At 39.1% G+C, this 24,507-nt stretch overlaps 1 protein-coding gene across 9 annotated transcripts in view; it reads left to right on the top strand.

The window, feature by feature from the left end:
• Positions 1 to 24,507, top strand: part of LOC148902531 (rap guanine nucleotide exchange factor 2-like) — a 131,856-nt gene that overhangs the window by 70,015 nt on the left and 37,334 nt on the right. For 7 of the 9 annotated variants that reach the window (XM_088991148.1, XM_088991153.1, XM_088991147.1 and 4 more), the window contains 2 exons: positions 14,776 to 14,907; positions 21,069 to 21,246. In XM_088991148.1, coding sequence (XP_088847274.1) covers positions 14,776 to 14,907; positions 21,069 to 21,246 — 310 coding nt within the window. Of the gene's footprint in view, positions 1 to 2,828; positions 3,305 to 14,775; positions 14,908 to 19,710; positions 19,823 to 21,068; positions 21,247 to 24,507 lie in introns of those variants that run through there. The other 2 variants (XM_088991155.1, XM_088991156.1) reach the window with 2 other exon arrangements.

Here is a 24,507-nt window from a genome sequence, read left to right as displayed (position 1 = left end):
GATGTCACGAACTGGGGGCGGGACTTTCTGAAACAGGCCACTTCCTGTTTTAAATTAAAGTACTTTACCTATTATATTATTTTAGATGCTACAAAACATTTTTCTGATGTCAGTTAAGGAACAAAAAAGTGCTGTCGGTTGTCCTTTAACTGGTGGTTAATCAATGGAAAAGGACTCATTTGTTTATTTAGCATTGAAAAAATGGTGATGGTGGTGAATTATGAAGAGGTTTTGATATTCCAGAGCTCCCCCTTCCCCCTCCCCTTACCCCCCTTTCCTTTTGTAGATGTTGTGGAGGTGATGTCATCATATGCTGGGCTAGAACCCGACACAAACACACACACACACACACACACACACTCATTGTACTGTATTGGGGCCGGATCAACTATCTACAACCAAACCACACGGTCGAACAGCGCCACGGTTGCTGGCGGATTAGTTTTCGTGGCGCCTTTCTTTGAGTGCAGACATGGTTTGTTATCGAGTGCAGTACTTTTGCTATTATGGGACCGAAAAAGACCCCAACACAGGCTAGTGTTCAAAAGTGTGAAAATTACGGTCGAGCAGAAGAAGGAGATCATTGATAAACAACAAAGAGGTGTGCGTTTGTGTGACTTAGCGTCCCAGTACCAGTATGCTAAGTCGACCATTGCTACGTGTGGCTAAGAGTGTTTCTGTGTTGTCTCAGGCAATAGAAGACGTTGAACGACTTCTGTAGATTTGGATTAACGAAAAGCAGCTAGCAGGGGACACTATAAGTGAGGGTATTATCGCCGAGAAAGCACGGCTACTTCATCAAGAGGCAACTACATCAACGACCGTTACAAAGGTCAATAAAACAACTTTATTATACAGTATAGTTTATTTCTTTAATTACAATACAATAACACATTTATTATACATAAAATAGGGTATATATTTGTGTATTTTTAAGGCTTATTTTGTAGAAAATCATGGTTTATGGGGAACTGGGAACGGATTATTTTCATTTTAATGGTTTCCTATGGAAAATAAATGTTTGGAAGACGAACTTTACACACTTTCTGGGAACCAATTAATTTCATAAGCTGAGGTATCACTGTATAGTAGAAATTTGTCTTTGAAGGACGCCCAAAGTGAGCTTCTTTCTAACGACCGTAAACAATGACGTCCCAGGTGACATAAACATGGCGATGCTAAGCCCCGAAAGAAGAAGCCAGGCGGCGACACTTTTCTTCGTCTCCCCTCTCGCCCTCCTTCCACTCGGCTGTTTCCGTCACCACGGCAACCGCCGTATCCCAGAGGCTGTGCAAAGCAGTGACGGGAGGGGCCGGTTACCAGGGCGACTCCAGCTGAGAGGCAGAGTGACATCATCCCCCTCCCCTCCCCCCTTGCGAGTTTTTTTTTTTTTTTTTTTTTTTTTTTTCCCCCAAGTCATTTTTTTGTGCTGTTACCATGACAACTGTCTGGAGGCAGGTGATGTCATGGAGCCTCTTTTCTTTCTTCTTCTTGGGTATCGGCTCCGTTTTCCATCCCTTTCTGGATGGGGGCGTCCGTAAAGAAGGAGGTGCTTACAATAGTGATGTGTAGTTCGCGAACGAGCCGGCTCGCTCAAGTGAACGAAACGAGCCGGTTTCAAACAAGGAGTCGGAAATGGGAGCTGACTTTTTTTCCCCTCTATTCCCCGCCCCCAGTCTTCGGTTAAAGCCGCACGTGATTGGTCGATATCCGTGGTAAAGGAGGGAGGGGAGAATTACAAACACACGCAGCAGTGAGGAGAAGGGGGATTAGGGTAGAATAAAGAGCTGCTTCATGTCACAAAGATGTTACAGCAAGTGCTGAAGAATGAATGAGTGTTTGTGTCGTCATATTATTTGTTATTCTTATTATTATTTTTTACTTCAAAAATGGCTTCCTTTCCAGCAGCTCATGTATTTTGTTTTTCTACTTCTTCCTTTCCTTTCCATTTACTTTCATCACTTTGCTAAGATTGAGTGACTAGCCATGTCTTTGTGTTGTCAAATGTTTTGTTATTTTGTTGTTTTGACTTCAAGATGGCTGCCGCGAGAGTGGCTGCCATTTTGTTTTTTTCGACTTCTTTCTTTCCTTTCCTCTTCCTTTCATCACTTTGCTGCTGTGAAATGTCCATTTCTTCACTGCGAGACAAATAAAGGTACATCCAATCCAATCTATCGGCTAGCTAGCTAGCTTTCTATCTATTTGAGTTACTTCCGGGTTGAGTGAACGCTGGCGCGTGTGGCTGCCGCTGCTCACCCACAAAAAAACTGACTGTGAAGTGTCTTTGAGAGTTTTGAAAGGCGCTTAGAAATCAAAGGTATTATTATTATTATTATTATTATTATTATTATTATTATTGTTGTTGTTGTTATTATTAATATTGCAAACATGTATGCTTTCCTCTTCAGAAGTATTTGAATCATATTCATAACTGGATGAGGAACAAGGAAGCATCTTCTCCGAATTTGAAGCCATTGTTTTGATTCGAGAGAAAGGCAAAATGTCCTTGCGTGACGTCACGAACAAGGGGGCGGGACCTTCTGAAACTGGCCACTTCCGGGTTCAATTTGAAATCAGCATCTCCGGGGTCATTTTGAAGTCGTTTTTGGACACTTTAACTCATTTTTATTGGGTGTTTTGCATTTGACTAAAAAGATCAGACTGCGTGTTTTGGGTATTTTTGATGCTATAAAATGTTTTTCTGATGTCTGTTAGGAAAAACTGAAAAAAATGGTGTCGGTCGTCCTTTAAGCAGCAACAACAACAACAACAACAACAACAACAACAACAAAAAAAACCGAGGAGCCGTTTGGGAGCCAAAAGATTTTTTTAGTGAGCCGAGCCAAAACAACCGGCTCTCTGAAAAGAGCCGGAATTTCCCATCACTCGCTTACAATACTCACCCCCTCCCTCTCTTTTCCCACTTCACCACAACCGCCATCCCCTCCTCCACCCGTGACACACATGCACCCTCACACCCAAGCATCCACCCCCCCGCGCTGGCATACATCCTGCTTTTTTATTTATTTATGTATTCATTTTTTTGGGGGGGACGGATACTACGCACAATGGATTGGAGTCGCTAATTTTTTTTTAAGGGAGACATTTTCTATTTGACTGGATTTTTACGCTGTCGATTCGGAGCGTCTAATCTATCCCTTCAAAAGGAGGAGCGGAAAAGGGGGGTGGGGGGGATGTCAAGTTTTTGTACATTTTGAGCCTCTGGAGACGGATTATTCTCGCCATGAAACCGTTAGCGGTAGTAGACGGCAACGGAGTGACGAGCCAACAGGATAAAACGCCGGTGAGTTAGCAACACGGCGTCGACGTCCTTGACCCTCCCCTCTTTTTTTTTTTTTTTTTTTTGGTCAGGCCGGCGTAACCCGGGTTGTGCGTGTCTGTCAAACGGATGCCATGTGCTCTTCTGTTACGCTAAAATCGGGATAGCAGGAATGGAAATGCTAATATGAGGATTATGTTGGCGGCATATATGTTGTCGGCGCGTAAACAGCGTGACGGCAGGTGTTTGAATCCGAGCAGGCTAATTATTGCCGTACCCTTTTTCGCTTGCAAAGAGAAGGTGTCAAAAATAGCAGCAGGGGAAATAAAGCAACCCTCAAAGACGCCACCCTGAAGGCACAAGACATTCCTCACCTTGTATCATCAAATCTGGCCAAAGAAAATGACAAACAAAACAAAATGATGTATAGATAGATAGATAGATAAATAGCTATTGATAGCTATACATAGCTTTAAATAACTATAGATAGTTATAGATAGATCTAGAGCTAGCTAGCTGTAGATAGATATATAACTAGCTAGCTGTAGATTGATAGATCCATAGCTAACTAGCTGTAGATTGATAGATCCGTAGCTATATAGATGTCGATAGATAGATCCATAGCTAGATAGATCTATAGCTATCTGTAGATAGATAGATCCATAGCTAGCCAGCTGTAGATTGATAGATCTATAACTATATAGATGTAGATAGATCCATAGCTAGCTAGCTGTAGATTGATAGAACCATAGCTAGCTAGCTGTAGATTGATAGAACTATATCTACATAGCTGTAGATAGATAGATCTATAGCTAACTAGCTGTAAATAGATGGATCTATAGCTAGCTAGCTGTAGACAGATGGATCCATAGCTAGCTAGCTGTAGATAGATGGATCCATAGCTAGCTAGCTGTAGATAGATAGATCGATAGTTAGCTAGCTGTAGATAGATAGATTGATAGATAGCTAGCTGTAGATAGATAGATCCATAGATAGCTAGCTGTAGATAGGTAGATCCATAGCTAGATAGCTCTAGATAGATAGATCCATAGCTAGCTAGCTGTAGCTTGATAGATCCATAGATGGATAGCTGTAGATTGATAGTTTGATAGCTACATAGCTGTAGACAGATGGATCCATAGCTAGCTAGCTGTAGATAGATAAATCCATAGCTAGCTAGCTGTAGATAGATAGATCCATAGCTAGCTAGCTTTAGATAGATAAAACCCTAGCTAGTTAGCTGTAGATAGATAGATCCATAGATAGATAGCTGTAGAGAGACAGATCCATGGCTAGCTAGCTGTATATAGTCCTTTAAGCAACAGCTGGCTAGCTATAGATTTATAGCTAGCTAGCTAGATAGTTATAGATCACTATAGATAACTATAGATAGATAGATCTATAGCTAATAGATATATAGCTACCTATATATCTTTAGCTAGCTAGCTAGCAAGTTATAGATCGCTATAGATAACTATAGATAGATCGATTTATAGCTAGCTATAGATCTATAGCTAGCTAGCTGTAAAATTGAGGTTTTGTTTTGGGTTGGGTTAGGTTGTTTTAGTGGTTGCTAGAATCTATCTATGGATATATCTATGTATCTATTTATAGCTATGTCTATATTTATTCATGGCTATCTATCTATCGTCATTGTATCATTTTGTTTCGTTTTTCATTTTCTTTGGCAAGATTCAGGAATTGAAAATATGGCGTAGAGCGCCATTCTCGAGTTTTGCTTTTTCCTTGCAGTGGGGTGCTGATATAGCACTGGCCAGACCTCTGGCAATGTTTATTTTTCCTTTCTACAAGGGGGCAGCCGTTCCCATTTTTCCATGTTAGCGCTTTGTTCCAGCTTCAGCTGTTGTTCAAGCGCTAATAAATAAGCGCTATGTAAGCCAATGTGCTCCTTGTATATATTTTTCTACTTCTTCCTTTCCTTTCCTCTTGCTTTCAAAACTTTGCCTCTGTGAAATGTAATTTTAGTGGTGCCATAAAGCCACTCGCGTGAGTACTTTGGTGTGACGAACACCGGCAGTATTGACGAGGGATCAATCAAGATCTCCTGGGCCTTGGACCAGATAGGGTTCAGGACCACGGACAGTGACACCTCAGACTAAAACTGATACCAAGAAAAGTGCAATTTACTGCTAAACAAGTCAAATAAAAACCTCTAAATTTGCCCATTTCATTATTGGGTGTTCCAAATGATAGCAGCAATAATTTACATAATTTCCGTTTTATCAGGGCGTCCCACTCATTCAGTTTTAGTGAGTTGTAGTTTTCATGCGCTTTGTACTTGTTTTTGTGGTTTATTTTATTTTGAAGGCACGTTTAAACATTACCATAGAGCGTTAAGGGGCAGAGACGATTTTACATATGTTGTTGTTGTTGTTGACGCGATGTTACCAGGAATCTGCTAATAAAGTTGTATAAAAATACAAAATGAATTCACATTTATTATTATATTTAAAAGAAAGAAAAAAAAAACGTTTCCAAGCCTGTCGTATCATTTTATTTTGTTGTATTTATCCGCCGGTCATCAGTATCATCATCATTAATAATAATAATCATAATAATATTTTTTTATTATTATAATTTTATTTTATAAAATTTCAAAACTCTCAAGGTCACTTTACAGTCCCAGGAGATGGTTTTCTGTCGGTGAGCAGCGGCAGCCACATACGCCAGCGTTCACTCAACATGGAAGAAACTCAAAGATAGAAAGCTAGCTGGCTAGCTAATAGATAGCTAATAATAATAATATAATTAATAATAATAATATATTTCATTTATAAGCGCCTTTCAAAACTCTCAAGGTCACTATACTGTCACAAAATCCGTTTTTCTGCGGGTGAGCAGCGACAGCCACATGCGCCAACGTTCACTCAACCCGGAAGTAACACAAATAGATAGAAAGCTAGCTAGGTAGCTAACAGATAGCTAATAGATAACCAGCTAGACAGTTAGCTAACTAGCTAGATAGCTAATAAATAGCCAGCTACATAGCTAGCTACATAGCTAATGTATAGCAAATAGATATAGCGCTGGACTAAAGCGCTAAAATGGACGAAAGGCAAATGCTGTGAAAAAACATTGCCAGAGGCCATGGCCAGCACTTTATCGGCACCCAAGCATGAAAAAACAAAACCCGAACAAATACGCGAATGGCGCTCCACGTCACATTTTTCAATTCCCGAATAAATATGTACTTTATTCACTTTGTAAGAGTTTTGTTGTGATGCGCCATGAGATTTGTTCTTACAATAAATAATTGACTTGGCAGATGGGCAGCGCTAAATTGCTAAACTATGCTAATTTCCGCCGTTGTGTAATGTCAAAATTAGATGACTCATCATAAATCACCTAGCTAGCTTTCTGTTTACGCTTTTAATTTGACAATCAAACCATAAAATAGATCACGTTGCCTAGTGCAAAAAAATGGTCTCCATTTACCTCACACATCAGTGGATGCTCGTATTAGCCGCTAACAGTGATTCTCTGCTACAGTAGCCAGGCGCTAAATACGCTAAGAGGCAAACCCCGGTGATCTCGGTCATTACGTCTGCGGTCTCATTTAAGGAACGCCACATCTGCTCTTGTGTTGACCGCAGCAAGCTCGTGAATGGGATATCTATTCGCTAGCTATTAGCTATCTATTCACGACCTAATCGTTATCTATTCGCTAGCTATTAACTATCTATTCGCTAGCTATTAGCTATCTATTCGCGACCTAATAGTTATTAATTCGCGAGCTATTAACTATCTATTTGCTAGCTATTAGCTATCTATTCGCTAGGTATTAGCTATCTATTCGCTAGCTATTAGCTATCTATTCACGACCTAATCGTTATCTATTCGCTAGCTATTAACTATCTATTCACGACCTAATCGTTATCTATTCGCTAGCTATTAACTATCTATTTGCAAGCTATTAGCTATCTATTCGCTAGGTATTAGCTATCTATTCGCTAGCTATTAGCTATCTATTCACGACCTAATAGTTATCTATTCACTAGCTATGAACTATCTATTCGCTAGCTATTAGCTGTCTAGCTATCTTGTTTTCTAGTTGGTTATCTAGCTATTTAGCTAGCTACTGTATCTATTTGCTATATAGCTAGTTAGCTATTAGATATCTATTTGCTATATAGCTAGCTAGCTATTAGCTATCTATTCGCTAGGTATTAGCTATCTATTCGCTAGGTTTTAGCTATCTATTCACTATCTATCCACGACCTAATGGTTATCTATTCGCTAACTATTAACTATCTATTTGCTAGCTATGTTTTCTCGTTGGTGGAGCTGTGTAGCTGCTGAATTCATCAGAATCGTTTTTATTGTAGAAAATACAACGAACACGCTGCACTAGTATCATCATCACAAAAAGACACGACAAAAGAAGTTGTTTAAATGTCTGCTGGATTTGGTGCGGATGGATCGGTAGCGCCTGGCCTGCCTGAGGGGGAGTCGCTGTAAAAGGTGGTGGCCAGGATGGGGAGGGTCTGGCCTTATCAGATTACACACCCCTTGACAGCTGATTGGACACCCGCACTTTGCCAGAACAAACCACGGGGAGCACATTTCAGGCTCTGCGTAGGTCAGGTGTATGATTTTGAGACGTTAGCATTAGATGGCTAACGATTGTGCTAGCGTTGTTTCCGTCACGTGTTGTTGAAAAAGTGGAACAGACGGGTGACCTAAATGAGTGCAGGGAAAGGGATTAAATGTTTTATTATCCTCTTTAGCAATGGGTGGTGGCGGTGGTGGTCCCGAGGTTGATGGGGGCTTTCACTGTGATTATGGGCTGTAATTATTGTCGAGTTGGAAAAATTCGAATCGTCCGGTTCTGTGTGACCAGTGTTTCTGACGACTGTATATTCCGGTCTTTAAGGCCCTATAAAGCAAATATAGTATATAAGCTGGCTATCTTGTTATCTAGCTGGATATGTAGCTATTTAGCTAGCTACTGTATCTATCTAGCTATTAGCTATCTATTCGCTAGGTATTAGTTATCTATTCGTGAGGTATTAGCTATCTATTCGCTAGCTATTAGCTATCTACTCGCGAGCTAGCTATCTTGTTTTCTAGTTGGTTATCTAGCTATTTGGCTAGCTGCTGTATTTATTAGCTATATAGGTAGCTAGCTATTAGCTATCTATTCGCTAGGTATTAGCTATCTATTCACTAGCTATTAGCTATCTACTTGATAGCTAGCTATCTCTTTTTCTAGTTGTTATCTACCGGAAACAAATTCCTTGTGTGTTCTACATACTTGGCAATAAAGATGATTCTGATTCTGATTCTGATCTAGCTATTTAGCTAGCTACTGTATCTATTAGCTGTATAGCTAGCTATTAGCTATATATTCACGAGGTATTAGCTATCTATTCGCAACCTAATAGTTATCTATTCACTGGCTATTAACTATATTCGCTAGCTATTAACTATCTATTCGCTAGCTAGTAGCTATCTACTCGCTAGCTAGCTAGCTTTCTATCTATTTGAGTTACTTCTGGTTTAAGTGAACGCTGAGAGTTTTGAAAGGCGCTCATAAAAGAAACGTATTATTCTTTCTTATTATTATCTAGCTAATTAGCTGGCTATCTATTATCTAGCTACCCAGCTAGCTGGCTATCTATTAACTATTGATTAGCTAGCTAGCTTGCTATCTATTAGCTATCTATCCAGCTAGCTGGTTATCTATTAGCTATCTATTACCTAGCTAGCTTACTATCTATTAGCTGGCTATATTAGCTAGCTAGCTTTCTATCTAGTTAAGGTACTTCCGGGTTGAGTGAACTCTGGCGCATGTGGCTGCCGCTGCCCTAAAATCTAACTGTGTAGTGCCTCTTTGCAATTTTTCTACGGTGATACTAGTGCAGCGTGTTCTACCGGAGACAACTTATCTTTGTTTTACATAATCAGCCAAAAAAGATGATTTTGATTCTGAACTGCCAATGACGTACGCAGGCCGTGTGATTGGCTTTTCTTTGGTCTTTGATTAGCATTCATCTGTAGAATCCATTTTAATACCACCGTTAACTTGACAGAATTTCAATTTGCAAACACTGGAAATGTGCATACGCTTGGGAATTTCCTTCATTAAAGCCAGCGGGTGGCTAACAAGCTAACATGTGTACACGATCATTGCCTTTAAAAGAAAAACAAACTATGGTCTAATTACACAATTCTTTTACAAGACGATGATTATGAAATGTGAAGTACAGTGAAACCTTGGCTTACGAAATTAATCGGTTCCCAGACAGAGTGTGTAAGGCGAAAAGTGTGTTTCCCAAAAATTAATTTCCCATAGGAAACCATTAAAATGAGAATAATCTGTTCCCAGGTCCCCATAAAACAGCATTTTCTAATTTTCTCAGCCTTAAAACTGCACAAAATATACCTTATTTTATGCATAATAAATGTGCTATGGTATTATAATGAAAGAAATATACTGTACTGTATAATAAAGTCGTTTTATTGACCTTTGTGATGGTCGTTGATGGCTTGATGGAATGAGTCATCAGCATTAAACACTTGATGAGGAACGTAGCTATCTTCTTTCACCATCTTGAGGAATGATCACCTGCGATAATTTTACCTTGTTCCTCATCAATTGTGTTCTGTTTAGCTGGGTAGATAGCTTTTTGCATCAGATGTACAGATGATTTGTGCGGGTTATTTGTGGGGCCTGATTGATGGGCATTTTAACCTTGCAGTCTACACTCTGCCTTTGAACTATCAAAGTTGAAACCAGTCCAAATTTCTCTGTTTCCTAACCATTTTCTCACTCACTCTCTGTCGTCTGCCTGTTTCTTTAATGTTTAAACCACCACCTCTCACTGCTGCGTTCTTGACCAATCACGTGGCTTTAACCGAAGACTGGGGGCGGAGAATAGAGGACCAAAACAAGCCGGCTGCCATTTTGTTGTTAGAAGAACGGGCTCGTTCGCGAAGAAACATCACTCATTGTGGCAGCTCCGTGTGTATCCCCAAAAAAGTTCATATGCCAACGTAAAATTTAACGTTCGTAAACCGAAACGTTCGTAAACCGAGGTATCTCTCTAGTTCATTAAAAAAAAGACACACAGCAATGACGGATTTTCAAATACAGTGGGACCTTGGCTTACGCACTTAATTGGTTCTCAGACAGTGTGTAAGGTGAAAAGTGTGTATCCCAAAAAATTATTTCCCATAGGAAACCATTACAATGAGAATAATCCGTTCCCAGGTCTCCATAAAATATAATTTTCAACTAAATAAGCCTTAAAACTACAAACAATATACCTTATTTTATATATAATAAATGTGCTACTGTATTGTATTGAAAGAAATACACTGCACTGTCTAATAAAGTCGTTTTATGGCCTGTGGTTGGGTCTTTTTCGGTCCCATAACAGCAAAAATATCCGTGATAAAGAACGACGTGTGCAATCAGAAAAAGGCGATGTAGAAACGTAGGCCGGCTGTGACGCTGTTCGGTCGTATGGTTTGATGTTCTTCCGCCGAAGATTACTCCGCCAGCCGCGGTGGGGCGGCGCTCCGTGTGTATCCCGAAAAGTAGTGCGTATGCCAAGGTTTAAAACTCATACATTTAACGTTCGTAAACCGAAAAGTTCGTAAGCCAAGCGCTTCGTAAACCGATGGGTTGAAAAAAAACAGCGCACTATTTCCTCTGTATATTTAAAAAGAAGTCATGTTTATCTGATTGGTAAATAGCGCATGTGATCAAATAGTAGTCAAGAAAAGTAGTTCATGGGGTCAGTGCATATGAATATTTCATACCGCTCCATGTTCTATTTACCCGACTTAGAGATGATACCCAGTAAGCAGGCCCTGCTCAGCATCTGGCGCTGTGGCGCGCCATCAATACTACATCTGTGCACCGCCCGCTCGACGTTCCAAATATGGCGCACTGGGGAAGTGGGTCGACCCCCCGTTTGTCAATGTTTGCATGTCCTGAAAGTAGTGGCGGGCCGTCAGGAAGGCCTTCTCTGCTGGCCTAAAAATATTTGAATCACAGACTAATGTGAATTGTATTTTGGATTTCTATTCCCTCTTCCTCCGTCCACCCTGTATGCCCCCCCCTTGCCCGTCTCAGCACGATGGGGACAGAGCTTTCAGCTGCTCTGTCCCCAAACTCTGGAACTGACTTCCTCCCAATATTCGTAACATGGATTCTCTTCCCACCTTTTTAAAATAACATTTTCTGTATAGCTCTTTCTCTTGTTTCTATTTATATTTCTATTTTATTTATTGTATTTTATTTGTGATTGTATTTTATTTATTATAGTACCTATGCTTGTCTATTACGGGTTAAGTTATTTATATTATATGCTTGTCTGTGACTGTAAAGTGTCCTTGAGAGTTTTGAAAGGTGCTTAAAATGAAATGTTTTCTTATTATTAATTAGCTATTAGCTAATAGCTAGCTATTATGAGTCATTCCTGGTTGAGTGAAACCCACAGAAAAAAACTTAACCTTAACCTGTGACTGTAAAGTGACCTTGAGAGTTTTGAAAAGTGCTTATAAATGAAATGTATTATTATTATTATTATTATTATTATTATTGTTTTTGTTAGTATTAGTATTATTAGTATTGTTATTGTTGTTTTTTATTATTGTTTTATTGTTGTTATTTTATTATTATTATTATTATTATTATTATTATTATTATTATTATTATTTTTATTATTATTATTATTATTATTATTCCGGGCTGAGTGAACGCTGGCACGTGTGGCTGCCGCTGCTCACCCACAGGAGAAAACCTGGAAACTGGACTGGAAAGTGACCTTGAGAGTTTTGAAATTTATTATTATTATTATTATTATTATTATTACTATTATTACTATTATTACTATTGTTACCTGTGACTGTAAAGTGACATTGAGAGTTTTGTAAAGTGCTTATAAGTGTAACGTATTTTTATTTTTATTTTTATTTTTTTAATTGTATTTTATTTTTTATTATTATTATTATTATTTATATTTATACTATTTATACTATTTATACTATTTTTACTATGACTATTATTATTATTATTATTATTATTATTATTATTATTACAATTATTACTATTATTACTATTGTTACCTGTGACGGTAAAGTGACCTTGAGAGTTTTGAAAAGTGCTTATGAATGAAATGTGTTCTTATTCTTATTTATTTTAATTTTATTATTTTTTATTTTTACTATTACTATTATTACTATTATTATTATAATAACTAATAGATAGCCAGCTAGATAGCTAGCGAGCCAGCCAGATAGCTAATAGATAGGAAATAGCTAGCCAGCCAGCCAGGTAGCTAGCTCGATATGTTGCGGCGTTTCTTAGCGGTAAATTGAGTCATTTCCGGTGCACTGGCGGTTATGTGTGATTACCGGGTGTTTAATTCAAAGAAAATTAATTGCCATGCCGTTTCATTATCTGGATGGCTGCACTTGGCAAATTGCTGGAGTTTCCTTGGCGAAAAAAAAATTGCGACTTCCTTTCTCATCTGGTCCACTTCACTCACATGGCCTCTGAAAAAAGCAACAAAGCCTGCCGCCATTGTTGTTGTTGTTGTTGTTGTTGTTGTTGTGAGTCGGCAGACACTTTTGTGCTCTTGTGAGAAATGCCCAATAAATGGGTTGAACTACCGTTGTAATATACAGGAATTATTATTATTATTATTATTATTATTATTATTATTATTATTATTATTATTATTATTGTTGTTGTTCTTATTGTATTTGTTGTTATTGTTATTGTTGTTATTATTATTAGTAGTATTATTATTATTGTTGTTGTTGTTCTTATTGTATTTGTTGTTATTGTTATTGTTGTTATTATTATTAGTAGTATTATTATCATTATTAGTATTAGTATTGTTATTATTATTGTTGTTGTTGTTATTATTATTAGTAGTATTATTATCATTATTAGTATTAGTATTGTTATTATTATTGTTGTTGTTGTTGTTATTATTATTATCATTGTTATTATTATTATTATTATTATTATTGGTATTGGTATTGGTATTATTATTATTATTAGTATTATTATTATTATTATTATTATTATTATTATTATTCCGGGCTGAGTGAGCACTGGCGCCTGTGGCTGCCGCTGCTCACCCACAGGAAAAAAACTTAGCCTGTGACTGGAAAGTGACCTTGAGAGTTTTTAAAGGCGCTTATAAATGAAATTTATTATTATTATTTGTATTATTATTATTATTGTTATTGTTAGTATTAGTATTATTAGTATTGTTATTGTTATTATGTAATTAATTATTATTATTATTATTATTATTATTATTATTAATATTATTATTATTATTATTATTATTATTATTCCGGGCTGAGTGAACGCTGGCACGTGTGGCTGCCGCTGCTCACCCACAGGAGAAAACCTAGAAACTGGACTGGAAAGTGACCTTGAGAGTTTTGAAATGTATTATTTTTATTATTATTATTATTATTATTATTATTATTATTATTATTATTATTATTACCAAAAGTGTTTGTCATACAAATTCTAATTTAACATCAGTTAGTGATGCGCACTGCAAGAATCAAAACAAGGATGCGGAAAATATTACTGGACCCTCCGCACCCTGCCCACCACCTTTTCCAGCGACTCTCCTCAGGAAGGCGCTACCGATCCATGCGCACCAAATCCAGCAGACATGTAAACAGCTTCTTTCCCCCGTCGCCATTAACTCTCTAAACAGTAACCCCAATAGAACTGAATAGTACCTCTTTGCAAATGTTTTTAGGATGATACTAGTGCAGACAAATTCCTTGTGTGTTCTACATACTTGGACCAGTAAAGATAATTCAAATGTGTCTTTAAGGCCCTATCTTCATTCTTCTCTTTGCACTCGTTGGATGTTTTTTGTAGACAAATTTCGAACCCAGAAAGATTGTCTTTACTGCCGGCAGGAGACGCAGCCATTTATGACAGACGCCTGAATTCTGCAGCCCTCTGCCAAGCTATGTATTGAGAGTATATGCAAATTAAAGTGATACATTAGTAAAACATAGTTTTCTTGATTAGAATACCACACCGTTTGAGTTTTAAGCACGAACAGCTGTAAATGTATTATTTAGCTGATAAATTTATAACCTGGCTAATGAGCTCTTCCTGTGAAGGAGTTTCAAGTCGTAAATTGCTTCGTTGATAAAGGAGTTTCCCAAGTCTTAAATTCTGTCCGAGGCCAGATCTCCTAGATGAAGATGACAGTTTGATAAAATGTGTCTGTTGACCTCAGATTGACCCCCAGGTTGTGTGTGCTACAATTGTGTATTCGGGTCACACGTGTTGACTAAGCATATAACAGCATGAAACTTTTAAATATGATAACTTCCTATTCTCCATCAGCGCCGTTTTCCATAGCATTGTTAGCGTGGCCGTACTGACCGTATGTGTGTGTGTGTGTGTGTGTGTGTGTGTGTGTGTGTGTGTGTGTGTGTGTGTGTGTGTGTGTGTGTGTGTGTATGTGCAGCTGCCCGCAGACTTCAGCCGACTTCACCTGGCCGACGGCCTTCACCCACAGGTGACGCACGTGTCCTCCAGTCACTCGGGATGTAGTATCACCAGCGACTCGGGAAGCAGCAGCTTATCCGATATTTATCAGGTGAGGTATTGGGGGGGGGGGGGGGCAAACAAAAAACAAGACCCTCCCTCGCACGGTTGGCCCCAACGGTTGCCTTGCCAGACGTTAGTCTTTTTTTTTTCAATTGGTGTGACGGTAGTACAGTTGGTTCACACCTAGTCGCAATTTGCTCTGAAATAATTAACCATATTTTTTTTTTTTGGGGGGGGGTCTCCCCTCCTGCTACATACAGTGAGACTTCAACTTACGAACTTAATTGGTTCCCAGACAGAGTGTGTAAGGCGAAAAGTGTGTATCTCAAAAACAAATTTCCCATAGGAAACCATTAAAATGGGAATAATCTGTTCCCGGGTTTCCATAAAATATACTTTTCAACTAAATAAGCCTTAAAACTACACGCAACATACCTTATTCTATGTATAATAAATGTGCTATTGTATTGCAATGAAAGAAATACACTGCATTGTATCATAAAGTCACTTTATTTACATTTATGATGGTCATTTATGGCTTGATGGAATTACGTTGGAGGTCAAAGGGAATTGCTGTTTGGAAAGAGAGGCACATTACATGAGGACTGTAATTAAAGAAATAAACTGCTGTAAAATAAAGTTTTATTGACCTTTTTGATGGTCGTTGATGGCTTATGGAAGGAAAGTCACCTTCCATAAGGACTGTTGGTGCTGTTCGGTCATGTGCTTCCGCCGAAGATCACTCCGCCAGCCATGGTGGGTGTGTATTATGAAAATAGTGCTTATCATAAGGTTTAATTTTCATAAATTTGACGTTTGTAAGACGAAAAGTTTGTAAGTTGAAGTTGAAGTCTCACTGTATTTGTTTTTGAAGCCCAAAGTGCTTGTAAAGTCAGCGTTCACTCAAGAAGTAACTCAAATAGATAGAAAGCTAGCTAGATAGCCAATTGATAGCCAACAGATACCTAGTTAGATAGCCAGCCAGCTAGATAGTGAGGGAACAAATTGCTCATCTGTTTTTTCTGTTGTTTAAATTAATTTAATAACATAAATGAATTCATAATAGGAATTCCGGCTCTTTTTAGAGAGCCGGTTCTTTTGGCCCTTCTCACCAAAACGAGCCGGCTATTTAAGCTCTCAAAAAAGAGAATTCGGCTACCCAAAAAAAGAGTTGGCTCTTTTGGCTCCCAAATGGCTCATCAGTTTTTTTTTCTGTTGTTTAAATTAGGGAGAATAACACGTAAAATGAATGAGGAATTCCGGCTCTTTTTAGAGAGCCAGTTCTTTAGGCTCTGCTCACCAAAACGAGCCGGCTATTTAAGCTATCAAAAAAGAGAATTCGGCTACCCAAAAAAAAGAGTTGGCTCTTTTGGCTCCTAAATGGCTCATCATTTTTTTCTGTTGTTTAAATTAGGGAGAATAACATGTAAAATGAATTAGGAATTCCGGCTCTTTTTAGAGAGCCGATTCTTTTGACTTGGCTCCCAAATGACTCATTGAACAAAAAAAATAAGTAGAATAACACATAAAATGAATTAGGAATTGCGGCTCTTTAAAAAGAGCCGCAATCTTTGGCACTTTCTGCACCCTCTTGGTCGTATGAAGCCGTTCTAGATGAAAGAGTATCAAAACGTCCTTATCACTAGTGGATCAGGGACATGGTGAAATGCGCATGTCTACTACAAGCTAAGTGTTGAAAGAAAACATGAAGTGTAGTAGCATCCATTGACAAACAGAGATTGTCTCACATCTCCTGTAAATCCTCTTCAATTCTAAGCCGCGACCGTTCCACATACGTATCGGCGATTCTACGGTGACGGAAATTCCGTAGTTTTTCAAATGTCCTATTTTTTAGTCTTGCAAATTTGCCTGCGGTTTCCAGTCAGATAAAATACTCGACTCGTTTGAATTATTGTGGTGGGCCACGCGTCTTTTTTAACGTGTCTTGGGAGCTCATACAGCGATTTGACTTCCTCGTTGGTCAAGAAGTGCTGACTTTCGAGGTTTTTGGAGAGGAAGCTCTGAAAAACTGAATTAGCAACAAGAAGCCATTCTCATGGTCGTGGTCCACAATGCGTGTGTGTGTGTGTGTGTGTGTGTGTGTGTGTGTGTGTGTGTGTGTGTGTGTGTGTTTTGTATGACTAGTCTTGTGAGGACCACTGACATTTTATACCATACGTAGTGAGGACATTTTTGACAAGTGAGGACCTTTTGGCCGGTCCTCACAAGTTTTTCATTCTAAAGGCTTCTAGAGGATTCTATATATGCATCTGTTAAAGTTTCAGAAAGGTCCTCACAAATTCACCCAAAATGATTTGTTTGGTGTGTATTTTCATTTTACATGGATACACACACTTTTTACTCACTGTGTGTGTTTATGTGTGTGTGGTTAATGAGAGGAAAAAGTTCATACCACAAAAAGTAAAACAACATTTTAACCAAATTCACAACAAGGGTGAGGACTTTGAATGTACCCATTCAGAGACCTCACTGCTGCTGTTATTTCTGTTTCAAGTGCACTTTTTATTTCTTTGTTTTTAAAGAAGTTGAAGTGGAGAAATGGGGTGACATTTAGTTTTCAAATGGAACACTAGTTCGTCTCTAAACTTATCAGCAACGGTGGTCCTCACTCCTTATCTGGAGTTATCCGGACCTCACAAAAACCATTGAAACAGGAACGTGTGTGTGTGTCCACTTGTCTGAATAAATGATGACACTGGCCCTTTAAGCGGCCTTTGAAAGGATTGATCCAAGAATAGCGCTAATGAAATATTAACAGCAAGTGACTTTTAATGGCCGTTGAATGTTTGTATGGATTTGGGATGACATAAAAGGCACGGATGGACGCCAGCGAGCGGCCATTGTTTCAAGTCAGCCCTGACTTGACATTTTTACACTCTCATTTGTCACCATTGTCGAATTGCTTGATTCCAGGTTGACAAATCTTTGATTTTGTCTCCCAAATGTGCCTATTTGCTGTTTTAGCTATCTATCTAGATATCTATTAGCTATCTAGCTATCTAGCTAGATAGCTACCTTGCTAGATATTGCTGTCTATTAGATATCTATCTAGCTGGCTGACTGTCTAGCTAGCTATCTATTAGCTACCTAGCTATATAGCTAGCTAGCTATATAGCTAGCTTCTTTGCTAGCTGTCTATTAGCTATCTAGCTTGCTGGCTGTCTAGCTAGCTATCTATTAGCTAGATAGCTATCCATCTAGCTAGCGTTCTATCTATTTGAGTTATTGCGGGTCTAGCTAGATAAGTAGATAGCTAGATAGCTAGATAGCTAGATATCCTTGCTAGCTTTCTATTTGCTGTCTATTAGCTATCTATCGAGCTGGCTGGCTGTCTTGTTAGCTATCTATTAGCTATCTGTCTAGATAGCTATCTAGCTAGTTAGCTACCTTGCTAGCTATGTATTTGCTGTCTATTAGCTATCTATCTAGCTGGCTGGCTGTCTAGCTAGCTATTTATTAGCTATATAGCTAGCTAGCTACCTTGATAGCTATGTATTTGATGTCTATTAGCTATTTATCGAGCTGGCTGGCTGTCTAGCTAGCTATTTATTAGCTATATAGCTAGCTAGCTACCTTGCTAGCTATGTATTTGCTGTCTATTAGCTATCTATCGAGCTGGCTGGCTGTCTAGCTAGCTATCTATTAGCTATCTGTCCAGAGAGCTATCTAGCTAGTTAGCTACATTGCTAGCAATGTGGTTGCTGTCTATTAGCTATCTATCTCGCTGGCTGGCTGCATAGCTAGCTATCTATTAGCTATCTAGCTAGCTAGCTACCTTGATAGCTATGTATTTGCTGTCTATTAGCTATTTATCGAGCTGGCTGGCTGTCTAGCTAGTTACTATTAGCTATCTGTCCAGAGAGCTATCTAGCTAGTTAGCTACCTTGCTAGCAATGTGGTTGCTGTCTATTAGCTATCTATCTCGCTGGCTGGCTGTCTAGCTAGCTATCTATTAGCTATCTAGCTAGCTAGCTACCTTGCTAGCTATGTATTTGCTGTCTATTAGCTATCTATCGAGCTGGCTGGCTGTCTAGCTAGCTATCTATTAGCTATCTGTCCAGAGAGCTATCTAGCTAGTTAGCTACCTTGCTAGCAATGTGGTTGCTGTCTATTAGCTATCTATCTCGCTGGCTGGCTGTCTAGCTAGCTATTTATTAGCTATATAGCTAGCTAGCTACCTTGCTAGCTATGTATTTGCTGTCTATTAGCTATCTATCGAGCTGGCTGGCTGTCTAGCTAGCTATCTATTAGCTATCTGTCCAGATAGCTATCTAGCTAGTTAGCTACCTTGCTAGCAATGTATTTGCTGTCTATTAGCTATCTATCTCGCTGGCTGGCTGTCTAGCTAGCTATCTATTAGCTATCTAGCTAGCTAGCTACCTTGATAGCTATGTATTTGCTGTCTATTAGCTATCTATCGAGCTGGCTGGCTGTCTAGCTAGCTATCCATTAGCTATCTTGCTCTCTAGCTAGCTAGCTTCTTTGCTAGCTATCTATTTGCTGTCTATTAGCTATCTAGCTGATGGGCGGTCCTGCTAGCTATCTATTAGCTAGATAACGATCTAGCTAGCGTTCTATCTATTTGAGTTATACCGGTTTGAGTGAACGCTGGCGCGTGTGACTGTAAAGTGACCTTGAGAGTTTTGAAAGGCGCTTATAAATGAAATGTATTATTATTATTATTATTATTATTATTATTATTATTATCTTGAATCCAAACTCCTCACACGGGCCGGCCCCGCCCATCGGCGTGTCCTTGCCGACCCCCCTTGTGGCGCTTAATCATTCATGATCCGCTTTGGCTCTTGGCTCGCATTTGAAGAGAAGATGACACGACAACAGCACTTGGATACTCTTCACCTTTTCAAAGACTGACAATGCGTCTGGCGCTGGAGTTTTACCGCCATTTTTACAAGACGGCATTTTCTCCGCTAGCCAATGAGGTTAGCTAACGGAAGATAATTTTACGCTATTTTGTTTTCTCGCTAACGGCGAAGAAGGAAGTCATTGCATCACGGCATCACGTTGTTATTGAGCTTGTCCTGAGCAAGTTGGCCTTGTTTTGTTATGAAGCGCTAGAGCCGCTGTGTGGTTGAAACGCTTGAAATTGGCCGCAATGTGTTGCCGTTGTTGTTGGAAGTTGGAGAAAAAAAGTAGAGTTTCGGAGGTCCTATTTTTCTCTTGAAGTAGTTTTGTTACACTTGTGACACTCGTTTTTATTGGTGTTTTGCATTTGACTAAAAAAATATCAGCCTGCGTGTTTTGGGTATTTTAGATGCTATAAAATGTTTTTCTGATGTCAGTGAGGAAACAAAAAAATGCTGTCGGTTGTCCTTTAAAGGACAACCGACAGCATAAGTTGTGTCCATAATTTATAAAATGGCTTCAAATAACTTCTACTGAGCGTATTTTAAAAAGATTCCACCGCATATAGCTATAGTTTACGTTTTAAAACTCGCGCTGAATATTTAGCAAGTCTTGTTTTTGAGTTGGTGACGAGTCCGTACGTGACGTCACTTAAGGAACGCCCCCTGACCGAAAAAAAAAGCCACATTGTAGCAGTCCTTCCATCACGCCAATGTATTTTGCTGTATTGTTTGGTCTGAAAACCTTGTGTTGCACCCAAAAGCCGCCAGAAGAGGGTGTCCAAGCTCCATATAAGGAATTTATCAGCCTGTGGAAACGGAGGTGGCCACAGGAGGTCGCCATTTTGTGCCTCTTTTCTGGTGATCGTTTCTCCCCATTGTTGCCTCAAAATGGCATGGAATCAATTCTTTAATCGATTGCAAACATGTATGCTTTCTTCTTCAGAACTATTTGAATCATATTCATAACTGGAGCTGTAACAAGAAAGCATATTCTCCGAATCTGAAGCCATTGTTTTGATTCTCCAGCAATGCAAGACGTCTTGGCGTGATGTCACGAAATGGGGGCGGGACTTTCTGAAAATGCCCAATTCGCAGCTCAATTTTTTTGCAGATTTTGGACACTTTAAGTCATTTTTATTGGTGTTTTGCATTTGAATAAAAATATCATACTGTGTGTTTTGGGTATTTTAGATGCTATAAAACGTTTTTCTGATGTCAGTTAAGAAACAAAAAAGTGACGTCGGTTGTCCTTTAAGATTGTTGCTTGGTTGTTTTTCAATTTTCTTATTTCTGAATTTGTTTGTTTGTCTCTACCACATAGGCCACCGAGAACGAACCAGGTGACATGGACCTGAGCGGCTTACCTGAGACGGCTGTCGACTCCGAAGAGGATGACGACGAGGAGGACATTGAGAGAGCATCGGACCCCCTGATGAGCCGGGACATTGTTCGAGACTGCCTGGAGAAGGACCCCATGGACAGGACGGATGATGACATAGGTGAGACGCCGCTCGTTGACGTTTGTGCTATTAAAAAATAAAAAATAAAAATACATGTACAGTGATACCGAGTCTTACGAACACTTTAGCTAACGAACTTTTCGCCTTACGAACGTTAAATTCGTGAGAATATAATCTTGGCATACGAACTAGTTTTCGGGAAACACACGGAGCGCCACAATGAGTGATGTGTCATTCGCCAACGAGCCGGTTCTTGGAGCTCCTTACAAGAAGCTGGAAATGGCAGCCGGCTTTTTTTTTCCGCCTCTAATCCCCGCCCCCAATCTTCGGTTAAAGCCGCACGTGATTGGTTAAGATCCGTGGTAGAGGAAGGAGGAGACACACGCAGCAGTGAGCGGGGGTAGGGGTTAGAGAAACACTTGCGCACACACACACACACACACACACACACACACACACACAAAAGGGAGACGACAGAGCTTGAAACAAAAAAACAAAAGTGAGAAAATGGATAGAAAACACAGTGAAATTTGGACTCGTTTCAACTTTATTGATAGTTCAAAGGCAGAATGTAGACTGCAAGGTTAAAATATCCCATCAATCAGGCTTCACGAATAACGCGCACAAGCCATCTGTACAATTTGAAGAGAAACGACAATCAGAATCATCTTTATTGCCAATTATGTAGAACACACAAGGAATTTGTTTCCGGTAGAACACACTGCACTAGTATCACCATCAAAAAAATTGCAAAGAGGCACTATACAGTTCCATTTGGGCTATTGTTGAAAGAGTTAATGGTGACGGGGGAAGAAGCTGTTTAAATATCTGCTGGATTTGGGGTGCGCATGGATACAAGTAAGGGAACCAGCTATTTCTGAAGTATCTAGTGTGTCTGCCTGCAATATGACAACTTCTAAAATGGATCACCCACAGCTCCTTGAGACACTTGATGCAAAAAGCTAACCATTTAATTAAAGGACAACCGACGTCTCCGGGCAAGTTGTGTCCATAATTTATAAAATGGCTACAAATGACTTCTACTGAGCGTATTTGACAAAGATTCCACTGCATATAGCTATATATTACGTCTTAAGACTCGCGCGGAATATTCCGGAAGTCTTGTTTTTGTGTTGTGACGAGTCTGTACGTGACGTCACTGAAGGAACGCCCCTGACCGAAAAAAGGACACATTGTAGCAGTCCTTCCATCACGTCAATGCATTTTGCTGTATTGTTTGATCTGAAAACGTCGTGTAGAGGCAAAAAAAAAGAGGCAAGAGGGTGACAAAGCTCCATGTAAGGAATTAATCAGGCGCTTTGTCGCCATTTTCTGCCTTTTTTGGGTGCGACATTACCCACCCATGATGCTTCAAAATGACACAGAATAAATTATTTAATCGATTGCAAACATGTATGCTTTCTTCTTCAGAACTATTTGAATCATATTCGTAACTGGATGAGTAACAAGAAAGCATCTTCTCCGAATCTAAAGCCATTGTTTTGATTCTCGAACAAGGCAAGACGTCTTGCCGTGACGTCACGAACAAGGGGGCGGGACCTTCTGAAACAGGCCACTTCCTGTTTCAAATTAAAGTACTTTTTAGACACTTGAAGTCATTTTTTTTTGGTGTTTTGCATTTGACTAAAAATATCATACTGCGTGTTTTGGATATTTTAGATGCTATAAAACGTTTTTCTGATGTCAGGAAACAAAAAAAGTGACGTGGGTTGTCCTTTAATCCATCAACGACCATCACAAAGGTAAATAAAACGACTTGATTATACAGTACAGTTTATTTATTTCATTATAATACCATAGCACGTTTATTATAACTAAAATAGGGTACATTTTGTATAGTTTTAAGACTTATTTAGTTGAAAATGATGTTTTCTGGGGACCTGGGAATGGATTATTCTCATTTTAATGGTTTGCTATGGGAAATTAATGTTTGGGATACATACTTTTCGAAAACGTTTGAATGTTTGATGCGGCGGGCGAGGTGAGGCTATGCCAGGAGTGACCTAGAAAAAGGCCTGCTGGCATTAAGGAAGAAAATGGAGGGGTGGCGGTGGGGGGTCTGCTGGGGAGATTGAAGAGGAGGAGGACGACGAGGGCACTCGTCTTTCTTCCTCTCACTCCAACCAACGCATCCACCTCCACTTTTTAACAATATGAAGCCTCTTCCAACAAACACGGAGGTGCCGAAGCTTTGATAGGATGACACAGAAAAAGTTTGGCAAAAGCTTTGAGAAGGGGGCGGGGCTACTGGACTTCATTTCTCCAAAATTCCCGTATGTTCCGGTGGATAAGGCACACCCAAAAGCCTTGATTTTCATCCAAAGATAAACCCTGCGCCTTATACGCCGATGCGCCTTATATGTGAATTCATATTGAGCCACAACGCTAATAGATAGCTAATAGATAGCTCATATATAGCTATTAGATAGCTACCTAGATAGCTAATAGATCGCTAAATAGCTAGTAGCCAGCTAGACAGCTAGTAGATAGCTATTAGATAGCTAACCAAACAGCTAGCTAGATAGCTAATAGATAGCTATATAGCTAGCCAGATAGCCAGCCAGCTAGACAGCTAATAGATAGCTTAAAAATAGCAAATAGATAGCAAATAAATAGGTAATAGATACCTAGATAGCTATTAGATAGCCATTAGATAGCTAACTAAATACCTAATACATATAGATAGCTAGCCAGATAGCCAACCATCTAGACAACTAATAGATAGCTTAAAAATAGCAAATAGATAGCTGCTAGATAGCTAGTAGACAGCTAGTAGATAGCTATTAGATAGCCATTAGATAGCTATTATATAGCTAGCTAGATAACTAATAGATAGCTAGATAGCTAATACATAGCTAGATAGCTAGCCATTTAGACAGCTAATAGATAGCTTAAAAATAGCAAATAGATAGCAAATGGATAGCTAATAGATAGCCAGCTAGACAGCTAGTAGATAGCTATTAGATAGCCATTAGATAACTTTTTGATAGCTAGTTAAATAGCTAATAGAAAGCTAGATAGCTAGCCATATAGCCAACCAGCTAGACAGCTAATAGATAGCTTAAAAGTAGCAAATAGATAGCTAATAAATAGCTAGCCAGATAGCCAACCAGCGAGACAGCTAATAGATAGCTTAAAAATAGCAAATAGATAGCTAATAGATAGCTAATAGATAGCTATATAGCTAGTAGCCACCTTGACAGCTAGTAAATAGCTATTAGATAGCTATTAGATAACTAGCTATATAGCTAATAAATAGCTAGATCACTAGATACATAG

This window comes from Hippocampus bargibanti, linkage group LG02, assembly GCF_051943395.1.
Source record: "Hippocampus bargibanti isolate YZ-2025 linkage group LG02, ASM5194339v1, whole genome shotgun sequence".
In the NCBI taxonomy this organism is placed as follows: domain Eukaryota; kingdom Metazoa; phylum Chordata; class Actinopteri; order Syngnathiformes; family Syngnathidae; genus Hippocampus; species Hippocampus bargibanti.
Note: the sequence above shows the minus strand (reverse complement) of the source record. Positions and strands in the feature narration are given on the sequence as shown.